Consider the following 20,118-nt stretch of genomic DNA (forward strand, 5'->3'; position numbering starts at 1 on the left):
TGCCCGACGGAGCGCGACCGGCGGATGATTGGATCAGCGTCGGCGGCCCGTCGGAGCAGGTCCGGCCGATCGTGGTAGCAGTTCCGCCCGCCGTGGGAGCACCCCCGATGGACGATTGGAGCGGTCGGCGCCCGTGGGAGCAGGTCCAGCCGCTCGTGGAAGCAAGTTTGTCCGCCTTTGGGAGCAGTACCGTCCGCCCGTGGAAACAGGTTTGGCCACACGTGGCAGCAGGTCCGTCCGCCCGTGGGAGCACCCGCCGCCATCGCCCCTTGCATAATCTGGCGGCGTGTGTGGACACTTTGTACACCTTGCACGCTCCCGAACCTAATGGAGCTCGCCCCTGTGCAGTAGCAACCAGCACGGCCCCTTGACGAGTCTCGCCGGAGAGAGCAGAGAGAGATCATAGGGAGAGAGATTGCTGGATATGGAAATGGTGAGCGGCAGGGAAAGAAACGAGAAGCGATAGGATAAAATTTGTTCATTCGAGTGGTGGATGATTTTGTCATTATAAAAGAAACAAAGAAAGACAAGTGTACTTTTTTTTAGACAAAAAGCACTTAATGCTCAACTTTTAATTAATAAAGCATTTAGGTTTTGAATACACAAATACTGGTACATGCTGCGGCATACAGCTTCGCCAAACATAAAAAAGGGCTAAAACAGAAACAAAGAAAGACATGTGTATATTCATCCCATCATAATGTTACGTCATACTTGTACGGTTAAGACACATGTTATCTCCTGTTCTAGAAATAATAAAATAACATAGAATTATTCGTTTAATTGTTTTTAAAACAATTTTTCATAGATCTGACTATCCTGGGTTCCTCGGGTGAGAGCTGACATAACCACCTAGACTGACGGGTATGTACCTTGTTTTGGGAAACTAGGGCCTCCTATTGGTGGAATCCCGTGTGAATCAGCAAGGGCCACCTTTCAAAGCTAAATACTCCTGGGTGACTAAAAGCGAAGTAGTACCGTGCGGGAAAGGTGAAAAGAATCCCCAGTGGGTAGTGAAATAGAACGTGAAACCGTGCTAGCAGTGGGAGGGGAAAGTGGGAGGGGAAACTGTCTTATTTTAACTGGGTTGTATTCCATCCCTCTTCAGTGGTACGATTAGGCCCTGAAGAACGACGCCCTGTCAATCCAACGTTTAACGTTAAGTGGACCGTACCCTTCTATCTCTTTAGGGGATACTCAATGACCGTACGTACCAAGGTCAATAAAGAAGCTTAGAGCATCTCCACCGGCGGTCTCGATAGCAGCCCTGATAGCGATTTGGGGGCCGGCGTCGTTTTTGGACTCGCACCGGTACACCCCAAACGGCGGCGGCCATTTTTCGAGCCCAATAGAATCGCCGACAACCCCGTGTCGGCCACTTCGCCAAGGGCGCGAATCGGGCGTGCCGGCGCCTCGCTGCACGATGATTTTCGCTGGTGGGGACGCGGGAAGGTTGGTCGTGGGCGTTTAATGGCCTCCAGCGGGGAAACCGAGGCGTCCACGAGGGCATCGACTGGCCACGCGCTCGCCGTAAATGTGGATAGTTGCCACCGCTATATAGCTCGTACGCCGGCCACCACCACCACTCCATTCTCTCCTCTCCACCACCGCCGCTCCATTCTCATCTCCACCAGCTCCGCTCCATCCTCATCTCCACATCAAAATGCCGCGCTGTCTGAAGACCACCTACTCGATGCTTGGCCTCAACGCCCGCGCCCTGCCTTCACCACCACCGCATCCGCAGCCGGAGCCGAAGCCGGAGGCCGACGCGGAGTACGGCTCTGACGAGGACGAAGACCCACGGTTCACGGCGTGGCACGAGGCCTACGTCGCAGACGCGGAATCAGAGGCGTTGGAGGAGGCAGCGCAGTCGGGCGAGCCGCCGCAGGCCCCCTCCGACCCGGAGCAGGCGGCGATCCTCGCGTCGCTGAACGCGCAACGATACAAGCGGTTGAAGGAGGAGGAGCGCGAGTTCATCAACGACGCGAACCTGCAGCACGCCCTTGAGATCTCGAGTCAGCGAGCGGCCACGGAGGAGGCGGGACGCCGCCTCATGGAGGCGGAGCGACAGAAGCTCACACATCTCAATGCTCACCGCCATTACGAGGCGTTCGCCGCCAGCATGCGAGGCGCTTCGAGATCGAATCTTCTCGGGAAAGGCTGGAAGCGCGGGGACATCGCCGCCGGCAAGCCCCTGCGACGCCGGCCGCCATGCTTCACCACCAGATGCGCGAAGCAACGGAGAAGAAGCGGGCACGGACGTAGCCGACAATGGAGAAGAACGACGATGAGGCAGGGCCGTCGAGCGCCCCAACCGACGGCCAGTAGATCAGGATTAAGTTTTATTTTAGTTATGTTTAAATTCGAGCTACTTTTGTATAAATTTCGTATGATTTTGGGTTTTTAAATATCATTTTAAATTTCTAAATCTATCGGGCTGCCGTTTTGGGGCGCCGGTGTGGGAGCAGCATCCTGAAATAGAGGATGCAGTGCCGGTGCCCCCCAAACGGAGGTGCCGACTCCCCCGCCGGCGGCCGACGGCTTTTTAGGGGCTATCAGTGGAGATGCTCTTATCTCTATTTTCATCTGTACTCTCGGGACCATCTAGCTGGCGATTTACTTTACATCATCAGTGGCTTCACTCCACCAACTTCTTCGAGCCTGCATCGAGCAGGCTTCCAAGCATTGGATAGGGGCATATACTCTGGAAGCCAGGCCGGTCAAAAAATTGACTCTACTATGCACTTGACACAATAATTGGTTCATAAGCTGTAAAAGAAGATTTGTTACTCATGTAAAAAACTGAGCAGCTTTTTTTTGGGGGAACGAAGGAAGTATCATTATTATTTTTGAAAAAGAAAAGAAAACTAGAAGTGCTCATCGGGAATTCGGAATTCCATCTTATTATTTAGCTCAACTCAGTCACAACAACAAAAAAATGTATACATACAGATACAATTCAAAACAAACAGAACACCGGTACGTTTACAACTGTGCAACTACACAAGCGTAAAATACATACATAATCAACACGTATTGCAGCAACAGCGAGTGCGTGCTCAGCTCAAACCAGCATGGCTCCAACGAAAGCAGACAGCACGGGCACACCAGAGGCGGCCCTCCAGGCAGAGCTGGGCACCACCTGCGGTCTTGTCTGCCCTTGGCTCGGGCTGCTCGGCGGCATCGTCGCGGTGGGCTCCGGCGTCGGCGTCGGCGCCGGCAGCTCCGACGTCATTGGCGCTGTAAATTTGTCAGAATCCATAACGTGTCGTCAGTGAGAATTAGTGGCGACAGAGACGAGCATGTATAGATAGTCAATTAAGCGAGGAGGTTCTTACGCAGCGGCGGCATGGCAGGAGAGACTCCGACGGGACCTGGAGCTGGGAGCTGAGCCGACGTATCTGCGGACCAAATTTCACATTAGTTTCAGAAGACCACGAAATTCCCGGTCGTGTTCTGGAACGGGGTTGGACTGGACTGAAGAAGGCAACCTTTGCACTGAAGCGGGACGGACATGGAGTTGCAGGCCTTGGGCAGCGTGACGGCGAGGGTCCGGTTGATGGGCAGACCGAGAGGCACGTTGCCGGTGAGGATGAGGCAGGCGCAGCTCGTGCTCACGTTCACCACCCCCGCTAGGGACCGGCAGCAGTCCGCCGTCGGCGACGAACCCCCGCCGCTGGTGCTGTTGGTGATGTACCCGAGGCACGGAGTGAAGCTGGTGATGAGCGACGCCGTGCACGACGTCGCCACAGCCTGCCCGGACACCGGCGCCGGCGGGAACAGGGCCAGCACTAGCACTAGTGCGGCCGCGGCCAGGGCGAGCAGCTTGGAGTCCATTGATCTCTGCCTTCACGTGCCCTTGCTCGTGTTTAGGAGGGAGGAGTGTGGATTGGTCAGGTTGGAATGCATCGTTTGTTAACTGCGTGTGATTATATACGATGTGTGTCATCCATACTGGTAGATCAAGATCAGAGGGTAGCTGTACCAGTGTAACAACCATAACTAACAACTATCCCTTTTCTTATCCTTTCTTATTGTTCTTTCCAAAGTGGTGAGGTGTTGAGTCTTGAGATCTTCCGGTAGGAAGGGTTCGTCACCAAATACTTTGGTCTTGTTGACCATCCATCCATACCTGTGAGTTTGACATTGCCACATGGCATAGCTGGAGCGCATATTTTTGTTATTCAGGCTCGCATATTCATAACTGTCAGGCTCCAACAACGCGGTGTCACAATGATGACATCCAGAAGCTTTAGATTGTGCTTGCGTACGTCGAGGCGACACCTAGTGAGTGGCTCGATCCCTTGTGTGCTTGAGCAATATTCATAGCACACTAGCCACAACATTCGATGGGACAATGAATATTTCGCAACTAGTTGGCATGGGTTGGGATCTACTTATAAGTGTGGTTTTAGGAGATGGATGGTTGGCATGTGGGGGCTAGCAGATTGGGAATGTTAGAGCATTTTTAGCCGTCGGGGCTCCACAGGCCAAAATCCGACGCTATTTAGCTCCGAATGGATGTAATTTTTGGCTTGGTGAGCCTATTATCCCAGTAGCGAGACTAGGATGGATGAAACTTTTTGACAAATAACGGCAAATTAAGACAAAATAAGGCGAAATTTGTTGAAACTTAAACAAAATTTAAAGATATTTAACATATATAGGTGAGTTGGTACATATATAGGCCAAATTCGTACATATATTTGAATTCGGCCAGATGGAAACATAAACTAAAATTGAAAAACGATGTGCTAAGCCGGCGCCGGCGCCGACCCCGGCATCCCCAGGACGGGGGAGTTGCCGACCTCTATGTGCGCGACACACTGGCGAGCGTGCGGCCCGGCGCACCACACCAGCGGCGGCGGCCGGCGGCGTTGTTACGCGCTGGAGGAGGAGGAGGACCGTCGTATGCTGCAAGTTCCCGTTCGTGCCGGAGACGGAAGAACTCGTTCCAGGTGTCGTAGTTGTTGGCGAGGTGCCGCTCCTCCACGCGCTGCTCCTCGCCGAGGGTGACCCGCACAGCGTCGATAGCGGCGTCGATCTCGTCGCCTCCCACCGGAAGCGGCGGGATCGGGACGCCCCCCGCGCTCAGGCGCCATCCTCCGCGCACGCGGAAGTCCGGCGACGCCGGGTAGCCCGCCATGTGCAGAAGTCCCACCTCCCACCGGTGTAGGGAACGGTGGCCGAAGCCGTTGTTCGCCGCGCCTTCACCGTGGCCCGCCATTGCTCGCTGGAGGCGGATTGGGGAGAGAAGACAGGGCTGGGGAGAGGAGGGAGACGGCGGTGCTGAATGCGGCTAGACGTGGTAGGTTCGCGATAAATAGAGGGAGCCGCACGTGAATCCGAGGTGACGACATTAGCTTGCCGCGTGGAAGCTACGCGTCCGGCGAAGACTGACTGGCGGCAGACTTTTCAAGCGCGCGGAAGACGATTGGCCTCTGTCACCGACAAGTCGGGGCCACCATCCGCGCGGGAAGTTTTTTCGATGTTTCCCGTGCTTTCGTTTCGTCCGGAGTCCCCGAGCGCTCCCTGGAGGGGCGGTGATGACCTGGGCTCGCCGGACCGATGAAAGCCCAAATCCGGGCGAGAACGAGGTTCGGGGACGCGACTGAGCCGTTTTCGTCCATCCGGATGAAAAAAAGGATCATTGGGCCTTTCCGGGGAGACGGCTGGAGATGCTCTTAGCATAGAAGTCTAGGAAAGTAGGAGCCAAGACACACTACAACTGATCAAAAAACTTGATTCCAGGGAACATAAGTGTTTGAGGTAGATAGTAATTTTTTTCTCTAGACAATGAAACTTGGTACTCGGTAGGTTAGTTCTACCAGTCAAAAATAGTGGTGCCATAAGTTTTGGGGACTTTCATGTGTTGGCTAGATCTCAAGTTCCCAAACAAGGTCCAAAATTATCTTGAATTTGAATTCCGAAAAGGTTTTAAAATTTTGCAGCATGGAGCCATGGATAGTTTTTTTTTTGTTAACTGAGATCTATGTACTAATCTTGAGTGTATATATATGTTCAGTAGAATATTTAGAGGTCATGGAAAGTAATTGACAACGGAGATAAGAATTTCTTGGATTATTTCCAATAATTTGATTCCCCTTTATTTGGAAAATGTTTAACAAGACAATTAATTTACATAGACAAACTTCCAAAACAATAACAAGTCTTTATGAAGCCCTATTTTTTACCAGTTTGTTTTTTTGCTAAGTAAGGTCAAACAAAGTAAGCCCTAAAATGCAGTGGTACATTTTCCTAGTATTGTTTTCTTCCAAACAAAGAAGAAATACACGTCAACACTCTGGAAAGAAGATTCTATGAGAATATTTGTTACGGTAGCTACACTGCCACAAACCAACCTCTGATCATCGGCTGACTACCCTGCAATCTGAACTCCCAACACGTCAACACTGGAAAGAAGGTTGTATAACAAAAGATTGGTTATGGTGGTTATGCTGCCACAAACCAACATCTGATCTACCAACATGACGCCAATGCCAACACTATATAAACGCACGCAACCAGCGATGCATTCCAGACTCACTAATCCATCTGCCCCCTCCCTTCCCCTCCAAAAAATCGTGCGTGCTTGTGCGAAGTTGCGAGACGTGCCGTGCCAGACAGGTAGCTATAGAGATCACCATGAACCTCAGGATGTTCGCCGTAGCCGCGACCATGCTGCTGGCCCTGGCCGCGTCGGTTCCGGCGCCGGTGTCCGGGCAGGCGGTTGTGACGTCGTGCGCGGCGTCGCTGGTGACCAGCTTCACGCCGTGCCTCGGCTACATCACCGGCAGCACCAACGGTGGAGGATCGTCGCCGACGGCGGACTGCTGCCAGTCCCTGGCGGCGGTTGTCAGCGCCAGCACGAGCTGCGCGTGCCTCATCCTCACCGGCAACGTGCCGTTCGGCCTGCCGATCAACCGGACACTCGCCCTCACGCTGCCCAAGGCCTGCAACTCCATGTCCGTCCCGCTTCAGTGCAAAGGTACCAGAAGAACACTGTAACCGTCCTAATGTGAAATTTGTAGTGCTATCTCTGATAGTCCAAGAACATCAAAGGGCCGGGAATTTTGTGGTGCTTTAAAAGAGTCAAACATTGTAACCGACCTAATGTGAAATTTGGTCTTTGCTGCAGATACGTCGGCTCAACTCCCAGCTCCAGGTCCTGTCGCAGTCTCTCCAGCGATGCCCCCGCTACGTAAGAATCTCCTCGCTTAATTGATTCACCTTCTATGTATGTTTGTTTCTGCCGCCACGAATTCTCACTGAAGTGTTATGTATCTTGTGAAACCTACAGCGCCAATGGCACCGGAGTTACCGGCGCCGACAGCAGAGCCCACCGTGACGCCGGCGCCGAGCAGTCAGACCCAGGGGCAGACGAGGCCGCAGGTGGTGCCCAGCTCTGCCTGGAGGTCCAGTGCGGGCGTATCCGTGCTGCTTGCCGTCGTTGGAACCATGCTGGGTTGAACAGATTTGAATAGAGCTCAGCAAAGCACTGTTCGCGTTGATTACAATGTGGTTTTTTGATTGTTTAGTTGGAGAGTTATAGGCAGACACATATTAGTATTTGTCTGACAGTCATTTGAGCTGTGTACGCTAATTTATATTCTTTGAGTTGTCAATGTAGCTGAATAATATGTGTGATTGCACAGTGGAGAACCCCCGATAAGCATTTGTGGTGCTAGTAAAGTGTGGTTTGCCACCCTAAAAGTCAAGTAGGACTCGGGATTCATGAGTTTGAGGTTAAGAGTAGAGCTTTTCGACGTAAATGATTTTTCAAGCTTCTTACCAAAGAAGGGATGTGGTGAACTCTTCTAAAGAGAATGTACATAGGCTCACCTTCTTTGTCTCAAGATTCTTGGAATTCGGTCGAGTCGTACTTCTAGGATGGTCTTATGGCGACGAAGAATTATTCTTCCCATATGGTTCATCCTTAATTAGAGATGGCTCGGAGATAAGGTTCTCGGAAGATAAATGGCTAGATAATGCCACACTTTGTGAACAATATTCAGCTCTATATAATATTGTGCGTCATAAAAGTGATACGGTCGCTATGATGTTGGAATTTCACGACGAAATATAATGTTCAGATGAGATCTCGTTGGTCCTATGCATCATGGAGTGCTTTACTACAACATAAGGCTTTGGTCCATTTGACGCGGAGAATAGACGAGTTTATATGAATCTTCTTGTTGATAAACAAAAAGATATGGAAGATGAAGATTCTACCGATGAGTGGTAAATTTTATGTAGATTTTTTTTAAAAAAAAAACTTTAATCCGGCCAGACTTTTCTGTTGATAAACAAAAAGATTTGGAAGATGAAGATTCTCCTAAAATCTAAGGTTTCTGTATGGTATCTTCATCGAGGTGTAATCCTCACCAAAGACAACCTTGTGAAGCACAATTGGGATGGAAGCAAAAAAGGTGTGTATTTTGTCAATATGATGAGACTATTAAACACCTTTTTTCTTCCGGTTCAAATTTACTAGATCTATATGGTTAGTCATCTAGATAGGTCAACTTTGTGCGGCCAATGAGATATAACTTACTTGATACCATGATACTTTGAGTCTATGATTAAGAAGGTCGTGTGCATCTTTTTGATGCAGAGGCTGGGCTATGCCCCCCAATTAAAAAAAAGCCATCTAGATAGGTTCTCCCTTATATTCACCATGTATTGGTGCGAATATATTTGAAAATTGACCCAATGGTGTGGATAAGAAGTTTAAGCTACTAATTAGAGTGGGAGTAAGTGTCGTTATCTAGTCGTTATGGCTATGTCAATTGGATCAATGGTGTAGAAATGACAAGGTTTTCAATGACATTTTGTTTCTTCTCTCATGCAGGTTATATACCGGTAGACATCTATGCTCCATTCATGGTCGTCTTCACAACTTGTGGAGGATTGCGACCTCTTTATGGAGGTGTCTACATAGTTGAAGAACATGGCGAGGAAGCTTTCTTACTCAACATGGATGACAAAGTAATCTACATATTGGTCCTCCATCACCATAAGCACCTTAGCTGTTTCTGTGATGAATGATTGTATTGTGTATCCTTATTTTTATTGAGTTTATTGACACCTTTCGATTTGTGTGGTTGTATGCATCATTGTTATGTAGAGGGTGGCTGTAATGTTTAAAACTTTTAAATAATAAAATGCTTATTATCAGGAAAAAAACTAATAGTCCGAGAGCATCAACGTGCAGTTACTCATCTAAGTTCATACTACGTTTGATACTATATGTAATTTCATAGTAGAAATCAAAAGGGTTTTCTAATTCTCAGTCGACCTATACTTAAGTTGGATCTTAGTCAAATATGGGACCTTTGGATTACATCGTGATTCATATTGTGTATGGAGTAATGCATAGTCGCAACCGAGGTTATTCAGAGTTGCACATTGTTTTTTATAAAAGGATTTTTAAATATACAATTGATACCAAATAAACCCAGCCCCTACAATAGTACGATGACAAGAGCAAGTCGACACATCGAGGATGCACACAACCAAAAGAGCAAAAAGAACAAAAAAAATCTAACAAATCGGTGACATGCAACACAACCATAGAAAAACCATCACTCATGGGAACACACAACCTACGAAGAACAATTCCAAGCTATCTCCGAACAATGCCTTCCACAAGGGAACGACGCGAAAATGCTGACATTGCCAGGTACAACAAACAAACTCAGACCTAGAGGTTTCACCGTAAATGATTTAGGTTTGAACAAAGGCCTCATGTTTCTTTGGATCAAAAAATTTGGACCGGTGAAAAAAGTGAAATAGTTACAAGTGAGGAAAATGATTTTCTGAGAAAGAATTTCTAAAAAAACATCAAGAAGGTAATCCTTGAATCTTATGTTGTTGTAGCTATCGTCCTGACCTATCTTTCCTTTTGTACGCAATTTTTTGGTACTTAATCAAGAAAGAGGCATTAGTGAAAGATTGTCAAGATGAAACTTTAGATGTCAAACATTTTATTATTATTTGTACTATCACCCCTAAAGAACAATATGCAAGGGTAATGAAGGAATACATGCCCAAAGTCTTGGCAACCATAGCCTAAAGATTAAGGATGTCAATTTTACCCACGGTACGGGTACCATACCCGCATGGGCAGGATATGCATACAGTTTTATGCCCATGGATAGTACCCATACCCTACCCGCTAAGTCATGGGCAGGGCACGTGTAAAGCCTTGTACCATCGAGTATACCCATACCCTGCCTGTTTATTGTCAATTATTACGTTACACGTCTACTTTTGTTTTCTTATGAATTAGAATATAAGAATGCGATTTTTATGTTATGTTAATTGTTATGTACTCAACTACCTTTTATTTAGTTGAGATAATTAATCTTTTAATTAAGTTGTTATCGATATATGTAAAATTGTGAGTGACATGTGTACAATTTAACATACCCACAAGGTACCCAATGAGTACGGGTACCCACCGGGTATGGATATATTTTTATGCCCATGGGTAGTACACATACCCTACCCGCTAAGTCATGAACAGTGCACGGGTAAAGCCTCGTACCCGTGGGTATACCCATACCCTGCCCGTTTATTGTCAACTTTTTTTTTGGCGTTAACTCTTGCCTCTATTATCCCAATAAACCAGGATTACAATCAGCCATCAGGCTGGTAGACAAGAACTCGGGACTATCTTTCAGCCAAACAGCTGAGGCACCATGGGCACAAGCATAACGCGCACATTCATGGGCCACAACATTTGCTGATCGACGAGCAAACAAAATCTCAAAAGAACTAAACTCTAAGGAAATATTGCTAATTTCACTAATGATAGGAGCAATCACTGCTCGGTGGTTCCCTCTCTCCATCCACAAACGCATAAGCTCTGAACTATTGGTCTCAACAATGATCTTGACAAAACCCTGGGACCTTGCCGCTGCAACTGCATCTCGTAATGCAAGAGCTTCAATGATCAGCGGGTCAGTGATGCCCTGATACAATCTGCACCATGCACTTTTAAACCCATCTGTATCCCGTGCCACTCCACCAGTTGAAGCAATACCCGCATCAGACCTAATCACTCCGTCTGAATTCACTTTGATGACGCCCGGAGGAGGTCCATGCCAGGTGAAGTTTGGTCTAGTGGTAACATATTTCTTCTTCTTCAGGCCATCCAACAAGGCCAAAGTCTCTGCAATATTATCAACTGCTTTAACTGGACTATACCCTGAAACATCATGACTCCATTTGTTTCGAGAATCCCAAATGGCAGCCATTATCGATATAGTCAGAGTCCGGTCCAATCTCTCAAACGAGGGCTCACATAGAATATCTTCTGCCCACGTAACAGGGTGCAACCGTGGTAATTTCAGGTTGAATGCATCCCTCGCAGCTGTCCAAAATAGCTGCGCGTGCGAGCACTCTACCAACGCATGCATTAAGGTTTCTGATGTTGCTTTACAAACCGGACAGGTACTATTAACTCTAACATGCCGCCTGGTGACAGTCGCATAATCTGGCACAATGCCATTGACAACTCTCCACCAAAAAACTCGTACCCGTGGTAGAACATCAAGTTTCCAAAGCTTTTTCCATTTTTCATCATCACTCGAGGGAGAGGCAGTAGGAACCTGTATCTCCACATCTTGCTCCTTCGCCTCAACTAGAGCACGATAAGCCGAACGTACTGAATAGATGCCCGACTTATCATGGGACCATGCCAGCCAATCCTCTCCAGCTGCAAATCTTAACGGAATTTGCAAAATCCGATCAGCATCCGGGGCCAAGAAAATTTCCCGAACTGATTGCACATTCCACTGATGTGTATCTGGTTCGATCAACTCACTAACCAGTTCCTTGTCTGTGTCCTGACACCGTCCCATAGGACGCATCGTTTATTGTCAACTTATTACGTTACACGTGTACTTTTGTTTTCTTATTTATTAGAATATGAGAATGTGATTTTTATGTTATCTTAATTGTTATGTACTCAACTACCTATTATTGAGTTGATATAATTAATATTTTAATTAAGTTTGTTATCAATATATGTAAAATTGTAAATGACTTGTGTACAATTTATCCTACGCATCGGGCATCCAATGGGTACGGCTACCCGTCAAGTATGGGTATGGGTAAAGTTTTATATCCATGGGAATGGGTATGGGTAGAAGTTTGTATCCATTGACTATACGGGTATGGGTATGGTATTGCTCTACAATGCCCATACCCTACCCATTTCCATCCTTACTAAAGATCAAAACTAAATCTATTGCAAACATGATTTTTCATGTTAATGATTGATTATTTTTCCTAAACGGAATTCCCTCATGAAAGGTAGATTTATATTGGAAAGTATTTTTTGTGCCCATGAGGTTTTATTCATAGACTAGCACAAAACCCGTGCGTTGCTACGGTGTCACACTAATTTGAATTGCTATTGTTTATAAATTTTTTTTTGAGAATTGACCACTCTTTATTCTATTTTTTTTGAAACACAGTATAAACGCAGACGCTCACATACACGTGTGTACACTCAGCAATATGAACGCACACACGCACACCCTACTGATGCGCGTGGTTGACGTATTGTCTTTTCGTTCGACACGCGTCCGTTGGGAACCCCAAGAGGAAGGTGTGATGCGCACAGCGGCAAGTTTCCCTCAGTAAGAAACCAAGGTTTAATCGGACCAGTAGGAGTCAAGAAGCACGTTGAAGGTTGATGGCGGCGAGATGTAGTGCGGCGCAGCACCAGGGATTCCGGCGCCAACGTGGAACCTGCACAACACAACCAAAGTACTTTGCCCCAACGAAACAAAGTGAGGTTGTCAATCTCACCGGCTTGCTGTAACAAAGGATTAACCGTATTGTGTGGAAGATGATTGTTTGCAGAAAACAGTAGAACAAGTATTGCAGTAGATTGTATTTCAGTAAAGAGAATTGGACCGGGGTCCACAGTTCACTAGAGGTGTCTCTCCCATAAGACGAACAGCATGTTGGGTGAACAAATTACAGTTGGGCAATTGACAAATAAAGAGAGCATGACAATGCACATACATATCATGATGAGTATAGTGAGATTTAATTGGGCATTACGACAAAGTACATAGACCGCCATCCAACCGCATCTATGCCTAAAAAGTCCACCTTCAGAGTTATCATCCGAACCCCTTCCAGTATTAAGTTGCTAACAACGAGACAATTGCATTAAGTATGGTGCGTAATGTAACTAGTGACTACATCCTTGAACATAGCACTAATGTTTTATCCCTAGTGGCAACAGCACAACACAACCTTAGAACTTTCATCGTCATCGTCCTAGTGTCAATGCGGGCATGAACCCACTATCGAGCATAAGTACTCCCTCTTGGAGTTACAAGCATCTACTTGGCCAGAGCATCTACTAGTAACGGAGAGCATGCAAGATCATAAACAACACATAAGCATAACTTTGATAATCAACATAACAAGTATTCTCTATTCATCGGATCCCAACAAACGCAACATATAGAATTACATATAGATGATCTTGATCATGATAGGCAGCTCACAAGATCCGACAATGATAGCACAATGGGGAGAAGACAACCATCTAGCTACTGCTATGGACCCATAGTCCAGGGGTAGACTACTCACACATCACACCGGAGGCGACCATGGCGGCGTAGAGTCCTCCGGGAGATGATTCCCCTCTCCGGCGAGGTGCCGGAGGCGATCTCCTGGATCCCCCGAGATGGGATCGGCGGCGGCGGCGTCTCTGGAAGGTTTTCCGTATCGTGGCTCTCGGTACTGGGGGTTTCGTCACGGAGGCTTTAAGTAGGCGGAAGGGCAAGTCGAGAGGGCACACGAGGGCTCCAGATGACAGGGCCGCGCGGCCCAACCCTAGGCCGCGCCGCCCTGTAGTCCGGGCACCTCGTGGCCCCACTTCGTTTCGTCTTCGGACTTCCGGAAGCTTCGTGGAAAAATAGGCCCTCGGGCGTTGATTTCGTCCAATTCCGAGAATATTTCGTTACTAGGATTTCTGAAACCAAAAACAGCAGAAAACAGACAATCGGCACTTCGGCATCTTGTTAATAGGTTAGTTCCGGAAAATGCATGAATATGACATAAAGTGTGCATAAAACATGTAGATAACATCAATAATGTGGCATGGAACATAAGAAATTATCGATACGTCGGAGACGTATCAGCATCCCCAAGCTTAGTTCTCGCTCGTCCCGAGCAGGTAAAACGATAACACGGATAATTTACGGAGTGACATGCCATCATAATCTTGATCATACTATTTGTAAAGCATATGTAGTGAATGCAGCGATCAAAACAATGTATATGACATGAGTAAACAAGTGAATCATAAAGCAAAGACTTTTCATGAATAGCACTTCAAGACAAGCATCAATAAGTCTTGCGTAAGAGTTAACTCATAAAGCAATAATTCAAAGTAAAGGTATTGAAGCAACACACAAGAAGATTAAGTTTCAGCGGTTGCTTTCAACTTGTAACATGTATATCTCATGGATATTGTCAACATAGAGTAATATAATAAGTGCAATAAGCAAGTATGTAGGAATCAATGCACAGTTCACACAAGTGTTTGCTTCTTGAGGTGGAGAGAAATAGGTGAACTGACTCAACATTGAAAGTAAAAGAATGGTCCTCACAGAGGAAAAGCATCGATTGCTATATTTGTGCTAGAGCTTTGATTTTGAAAACATGAAACAATTTTGTCAACGGTAGCAATAAAGCATATGCATCATGTAAATTATATCTTATAAGTTGCAAGCCTCATGCATAGTGTACCAATAGTGCCCGCACCTTGTCCTAATTAGCTTGGACTACCTGGATTATCACCGCAATACATATGCTTTAACCAAGTATCACAAAGGGGTACCTCTATGCCGCCTGTACAAAGGTCTAAGGAGAAAGCTCGCATTTGGATTTCTCGCTTTTGATTATTCTCAACTTAGACATCCATACCGGGACAACATAGACAACGGATAATGGACTCCTCTTTTAATGCTTAAGCATTCAACAACAATTAATTCTTTTCTCATTAGAGATTTGAGGATATTTGTCCAAAACTGAAACTTCCACCATGGATCATGGCTTTAGTTAGCGGCCCAATGTTCTTCTCTCACAATATGCATGCTCAAACCATTCAACTCGGTGTAGATCGCCCTTACTTCGGACAAGACGAACATGCATAGCAACTCACATGAAATTCAACAATGAGTTGATGGCGTTCCCCGATAAACATGGTTATCGCACAACAAGCAACTTAATAAGAGATAAAGTGCATAATTACATATTCAATACCACAATAGTTTTTAAGCTATTTGTCCCATGAGCTATATATTGCAAAGGTGAATGATGGAATTTTAAAGGTAGCACTCAAGCAATTTACTTTGGAATGGCGGAAAATACCATGTAGTAGGTAGGTATGGTGGACACAAATGGCATAGTGGTTGGCTCAAGTATTTTGGATGCATGAGAAGTATTCCCTCTCGATACAATGGTTTAGGCTAGCAAGGCTTATTAGAAACAAACACAAGGATGAACCGGTGCAGCAAAACTCACATAAAAGACATATTGAAAACATTATAAGACTCTACACCGTCTTCCTTGTTGTTCAAACTCAATACTAGAAATTATCTAGACTTTAGAGAAACCAAATATGCAAACCAAATTTAGCATGCTCTATGTATTTCTTCATTAATGGGTGCAAAGCATCTGATGCAAGAGCTTAAACATGAGCACAACAATTGCCAAGTATCACATTACCCAAGACATTTATAGCAATTACTACATGTATCATTTTCCAATTCCAACCATATAACAATTTAACGAAGGAGAAACTTCGCCATGAATACTATGAGTAGAAACCAAGGACATACTTGTCCATATGCTACAGCGGAGCGTGTATCTCTCCCATAAAGTGAATGCTAGGATCCATTTTATTCAAACAAAACAAAAACAAAAACAAACCGACGCTCCAAGAAAAAGCACATAAGATGTGATGGAATAAAAATATAGTTTCGGGGGAGGAACCTGATAATGTTGTCGATGAAGAAGGGGATGCCTTGGGCATCCCCAAGCTTAGACGCTTGAGTCTTCTTGATATATGCAGGGGTGAACCACCGGGTGCATCCCCAAGCTTAGAGCTTTCACTCTCCTTGATCATGTTGCATCATACTCCTCTCTTGATCCTTGAAAACTTCCTCCACACCAAACTCGAAACAACTCATTAGAGGGTTAGTGCACAATATAAATTGACATATTCAGAGGTGACACAATCATTCTTAACACTTCTGGACATTGCATAATGCTACTGGACATTAGTGGATCAAAGAAATTCATCCAACATAGCAAAAGAGGCAACGCGAAATAAAAGGCAGAATCTGTCAAAACAGAACAGTTCGTATTGACGAATTTTAAAATGGCACCAGACTTGCTCAAATGAAAATGCTCAAATTGAATGAAAGTTGCGTACATATCTGAGGATCATGCACGTAAATTGGCATAATTTTCTGAGTTACCTACAGGGGGATTTTGCCCAGATTCGTGACAGCAAAGAAATCTGGAACTGTGCAGTAATCCAAATCTAGTACTTACTTTTCTATCAACGGCTTAACTTGGCACAACAAAACACAAAACTACGATAAGGAGAGGTTGCTACAGTAGTAAACAACTTCCAAGACACAAAATAAAAACAAAGTACTGTAGGTAAAAACATGGGTTGTCTCCCATAAGCGCTTTTCTTTAACGCCTTTCAGCTAGGCGCAGAAAGTGTGTATCAAGTATTGTCGAAGGGTGGTACTTCTACAGCGGGGTGTGGGCTTTTCTCAACCAGGCATATTATATTAGATACATAAGTTTTAGCATCTCCCTTTTCGTTAGTCTTAGGCGTGCTACTCTCATCAAACAAATTTTCGGGAACAAGCCAAGCATAGTTATTTTCTAGCGCATCATTCATAGCTAGGAGCTTACATGGTATTGGTGCTTTGATCTCCCCTCCATCATCAATATTATTAGTGTATCTTATTCTATCCATATCCATCCTTTCAAGGAGACTAACAAAATTAGTAGGAGAACCAAGCATATTAAATTTAGCAAACACCTTTCTAGCTTCTCTTGCTAGCCCACCAAATTCTCTAAGAAGGGTTTCTAATACAAAATCTTTCTTTTCCCCTTCTTCCATATCACCAAGTGTGAAAAACATGTGTTGGATTATAGGATTAAGATTAACAAATTTAGTTTCCAACAAGCGAACTAAATGCGCAGCAGCAATTTCATAAGTAGGCGCAAGGTCTACCAAGTGTCTATCTTCAAAATTTTCAATGGTGCTAACATGGTTGAAGAATTCTTCTATATTATTTCTCCCAACTATAGACCCACGTCCTACCGGTATGTTCTTTGTGGTAAAATTAAAAGGAAACATGATGAAATAAGTAAGGTAAATGCAAGTAACTAATTTTTTTGTGTTTTTGATATAGCAAACAAGATAGCAAATAAAGTAAAACTAGCAACTAATTTTTTTGTATTTTGATTTAGTGCAGCAAACAAAGTAGTAAATAAAACTAAGCAAGACAAAAACAAAGTAAAGAGATTGAGAAGTGGAGACTCCCTTGCAGGCGTGTCTTGATCTCCCCGGCAACGGCGCCGGAAATTTGCTTGATGCGCGTGGTTGACGTATTGTCTTTCGTTCGACACGCGTCCGTTGGGAACCCCAAGAGGAAGGTGTGATGCGCACAGCGGCAAGTTTCCCTCGGTAAGAAACCAAGGTTTAATCGGACCGATGAGGAGTCAAGAAGCACGTTGAAGGTTGATGGCGGCGAGATGTAGTGCGGCGCAGCACCAGGGATTCCGGCGCCAACGTGGAACCTGCACAACACAACCAAAGTACTTTGCCCCAACGAAACAGGTGAGGTTGTCAATCTCACCGGCTTGCTGTAACAAAGGATTAACCGTATTGTGTGGAAGATGATTGTTTGCAGAAAACAGTAGAACAAGTATTGCGATAGATTGTATTTCGAGTAAAGAGAATTGGACCGGGGTCCACAGTTCACTAGAGGTGTCTCTCCCATAAGACGAACAGCATGTTGGGTGAACAAATTACGGTTGGGCAATTGACAAATAAAGAGAGCATGACAATGCACATACATATCATGATGAGTATAGTGAGATTTAATTGGGCATTACGACAAAGTACATAGACCGCCATCCAATCGCATCTATGCCTAAAAAGTCCACCTTCAGGTTATCATCCGAACCCCTTCCAGTATTAAGTTGCTAACAACAGACAATTGCATTAAGTATGGTGCGTAATGTAACTAGTGACTACATCCTTGAACATAGCACTAATATTTTATCCCTAGTGGCAACAGCACAACACAACCTTAGAACTTTCTGTCACTGTCCCAGGTGTCAATGCGGGCATGAACCCACTATCGAGCATAAGTACTCCCTCTTGGAGTTACAAGCATCTACTTGGCCAGAGCATCTACTAGTAACGGAGAGCATGCAAGATCATAAACAACACATAAGCATAACTTTGATAATCAACATAACAAGTATTCTCTATTCATCGGATCCCAACAAACGCAACATATAGAATTACATATAGATGATCTTGATCATGATAGGCAGCTCACAAGATCCGACAATGATAGCACAATGGGGAGAAGACAACCATCTAGCTACTGCTATGGACCCATAGTCCAGGGGTAGACTACTCACACATCACACCGGAGGCGACCATGGCGGCGTAGAGTCCTCCGGGAGATGATTCCCCTCTCCGGCAGGGGGCCGGAGGCGATCTCCTGGATCCCCCGAGATGGGATCGGCGGCGGCGGCGTCTGCGGAAGGTTTTCCGTATCGTGGCTCTCGGTACTGGGGGTTTCGTCACGGAGGCTTTAAGTAGGCGGAAGGGCAAGTCGAGAGGGCACACGAGGGCTCCAGATGACAGGGCCGCGCGGCCCAACCCTAGGCCGCGCCGCCCTGTAGTCCGGGCACCTCGTGGCCCCACTTCGTTTCGTCTTCGGACTTCTGGAAGCTTCGTGGAAAAATAGGCCCCTGGGCGTTGATTTCGTCCAATTCCGAGAATATTTCCTTACTAGGATTTCTGAAACCAAAAACAGCAGAAAACAACAGCTGGCACTTCGGCATCTTGTTAATAGGTTAGTTCCAGAAAATGCACGAATATGACATAAAGTGTGCATAAAACATGTAGATAACATCAATAATGTGGCATGGAACATAAGAAATTATCGATACGTCGGAGACGTATCACCTACCTCTATGAGCACCTCCAGAAAACGAACCTCTCCTGTAACCCATACCTAGATCCCTAACCGTTGAGTTTTTTTTCAAAAATCCCATGATGCCCCTAGTAATCTTCCACCGACTCATCGCCTCTTTTACACAAACGCGATCAAATCCGAGCCCCCATCCCCCTTTTCATCGACCCTCCTCCTTTTGCATCGCGCAATGGCGCCGCCCGCTTCAAACCCTTTTTTAACTTTTGAGTGTCATAGTTTTATTGAATTTTTTTCATATCTAACGGAAATTATGTTGTTCACTTGAATGTGGCTGATTGCTATGTGCAGTCATCTTTATATTCGTTTACACGTGAACTTAAAATACATACCTATTTATTTGTTGAACTAATTAACTACTCCTATAAGGTATTGTAGTTCCGAAGAGAAGCACGGATTCTAATCATACTTGCCACCATAGTACAAAACACGATTCTCATGTAAACATTATGTCTGTGATCCGCGCAACAGCTTTCAAGTATATTATCATCCATTTACGGGGATATAGTTCTAGGCTATCTATAATTTGGCCCTTCTGAACTGAACTCCGTTTGGACACAAAAGAAAAAAACATGAACGCCTGAACTGTTAGAGCATCTCCACTCGTCTCCCCGACGAGGCCCCCGAACGACGTTTTTTCTATCCGGACGGCGAAATTCGGCCCAATCGCGTCCCGAGTTCCTCGATTTCATCCGGATTTGGGCCTAAATTCATCCGGCGATCCCACGCCATCCCCGGCCCCCCGGGGAGCGCTCGGGGACTCCGGACGAAACGAAAACGCGGGAAACGGCGAGGAAACTCCTGCGCGTCTGGTGGCCCC

The 20,118-nt window shown here is 45.8% G+C and overlaps 2 protein-coding genes across 2 annotated transcripts; one reads left to right on the top strand and one right to left on the bottom strand.

Annotated features, from left to right (window-relative positions):
- Window positions 1–2,880: 2,880 nt before the first annotated feature.
- On the bottom strand, window positions 2,881–3,846 carry LOC124669883 (non-specific lipid transfer protein GPI-anchored 20-like). Its single transcript, XM_047206418.1, has 3 exons — window positions 3,492–3,846; window positions 3,339–3,401; window positions 2,881–3,240 (listed from the first exon to the last, which is right to left on the bottom strand). The coding sequence occupies exons 1-3, from the start codon at window positions 3,835–3,837 to the stop codon at window positions 3,065–3,067; spliced, it is 585 nt and encodes a 194-aa protein (XP_047062374.1). The 5' UTR covers window positions 3,838–3,846; the 3' UTR covers window positions 2,881–3,064.
- A 2,738-nt stretch (window positions 3,847–6,584) lies between these two features.
- Window positions 6,585–7,470, top strand: LOC124672435 (non-specific lipid transfer protein GPI-anchored 20-like). The gene is made up of 3 exons (XM_047208660.1): window positions 6,585–6,988; window positions 7,139–7,201; window positions 7,301–7,470. Exons 1-3 carry the CDS (start codon window positions 6,646–6,648, stop codon window positions 7,468–7,470), a joined length of 576 nt encoding a protein of 191 aa, XP_047064616.1. The 5' UTR covers window positions 6,585–6,645.
- The last annotated feature ends 12,648 nt before the right edge of the window (window positions 7,471–20,118 follow it).

This window comes from Lolium rigidum, chromosome 7 (assembly GCF_022539505.1).
Source record: "Lolium rigidum isolate FL_2022 chromosome 7, APGP_CSIRO_Lrig_0.1, whole genome shotgun sequence".
Lineage (NCBI taxonomy): Eukaryota > Viridiplantae > Streptophyta > Magnoliopsida > Poales > Poaceae > Lolium > Lolium rigidum.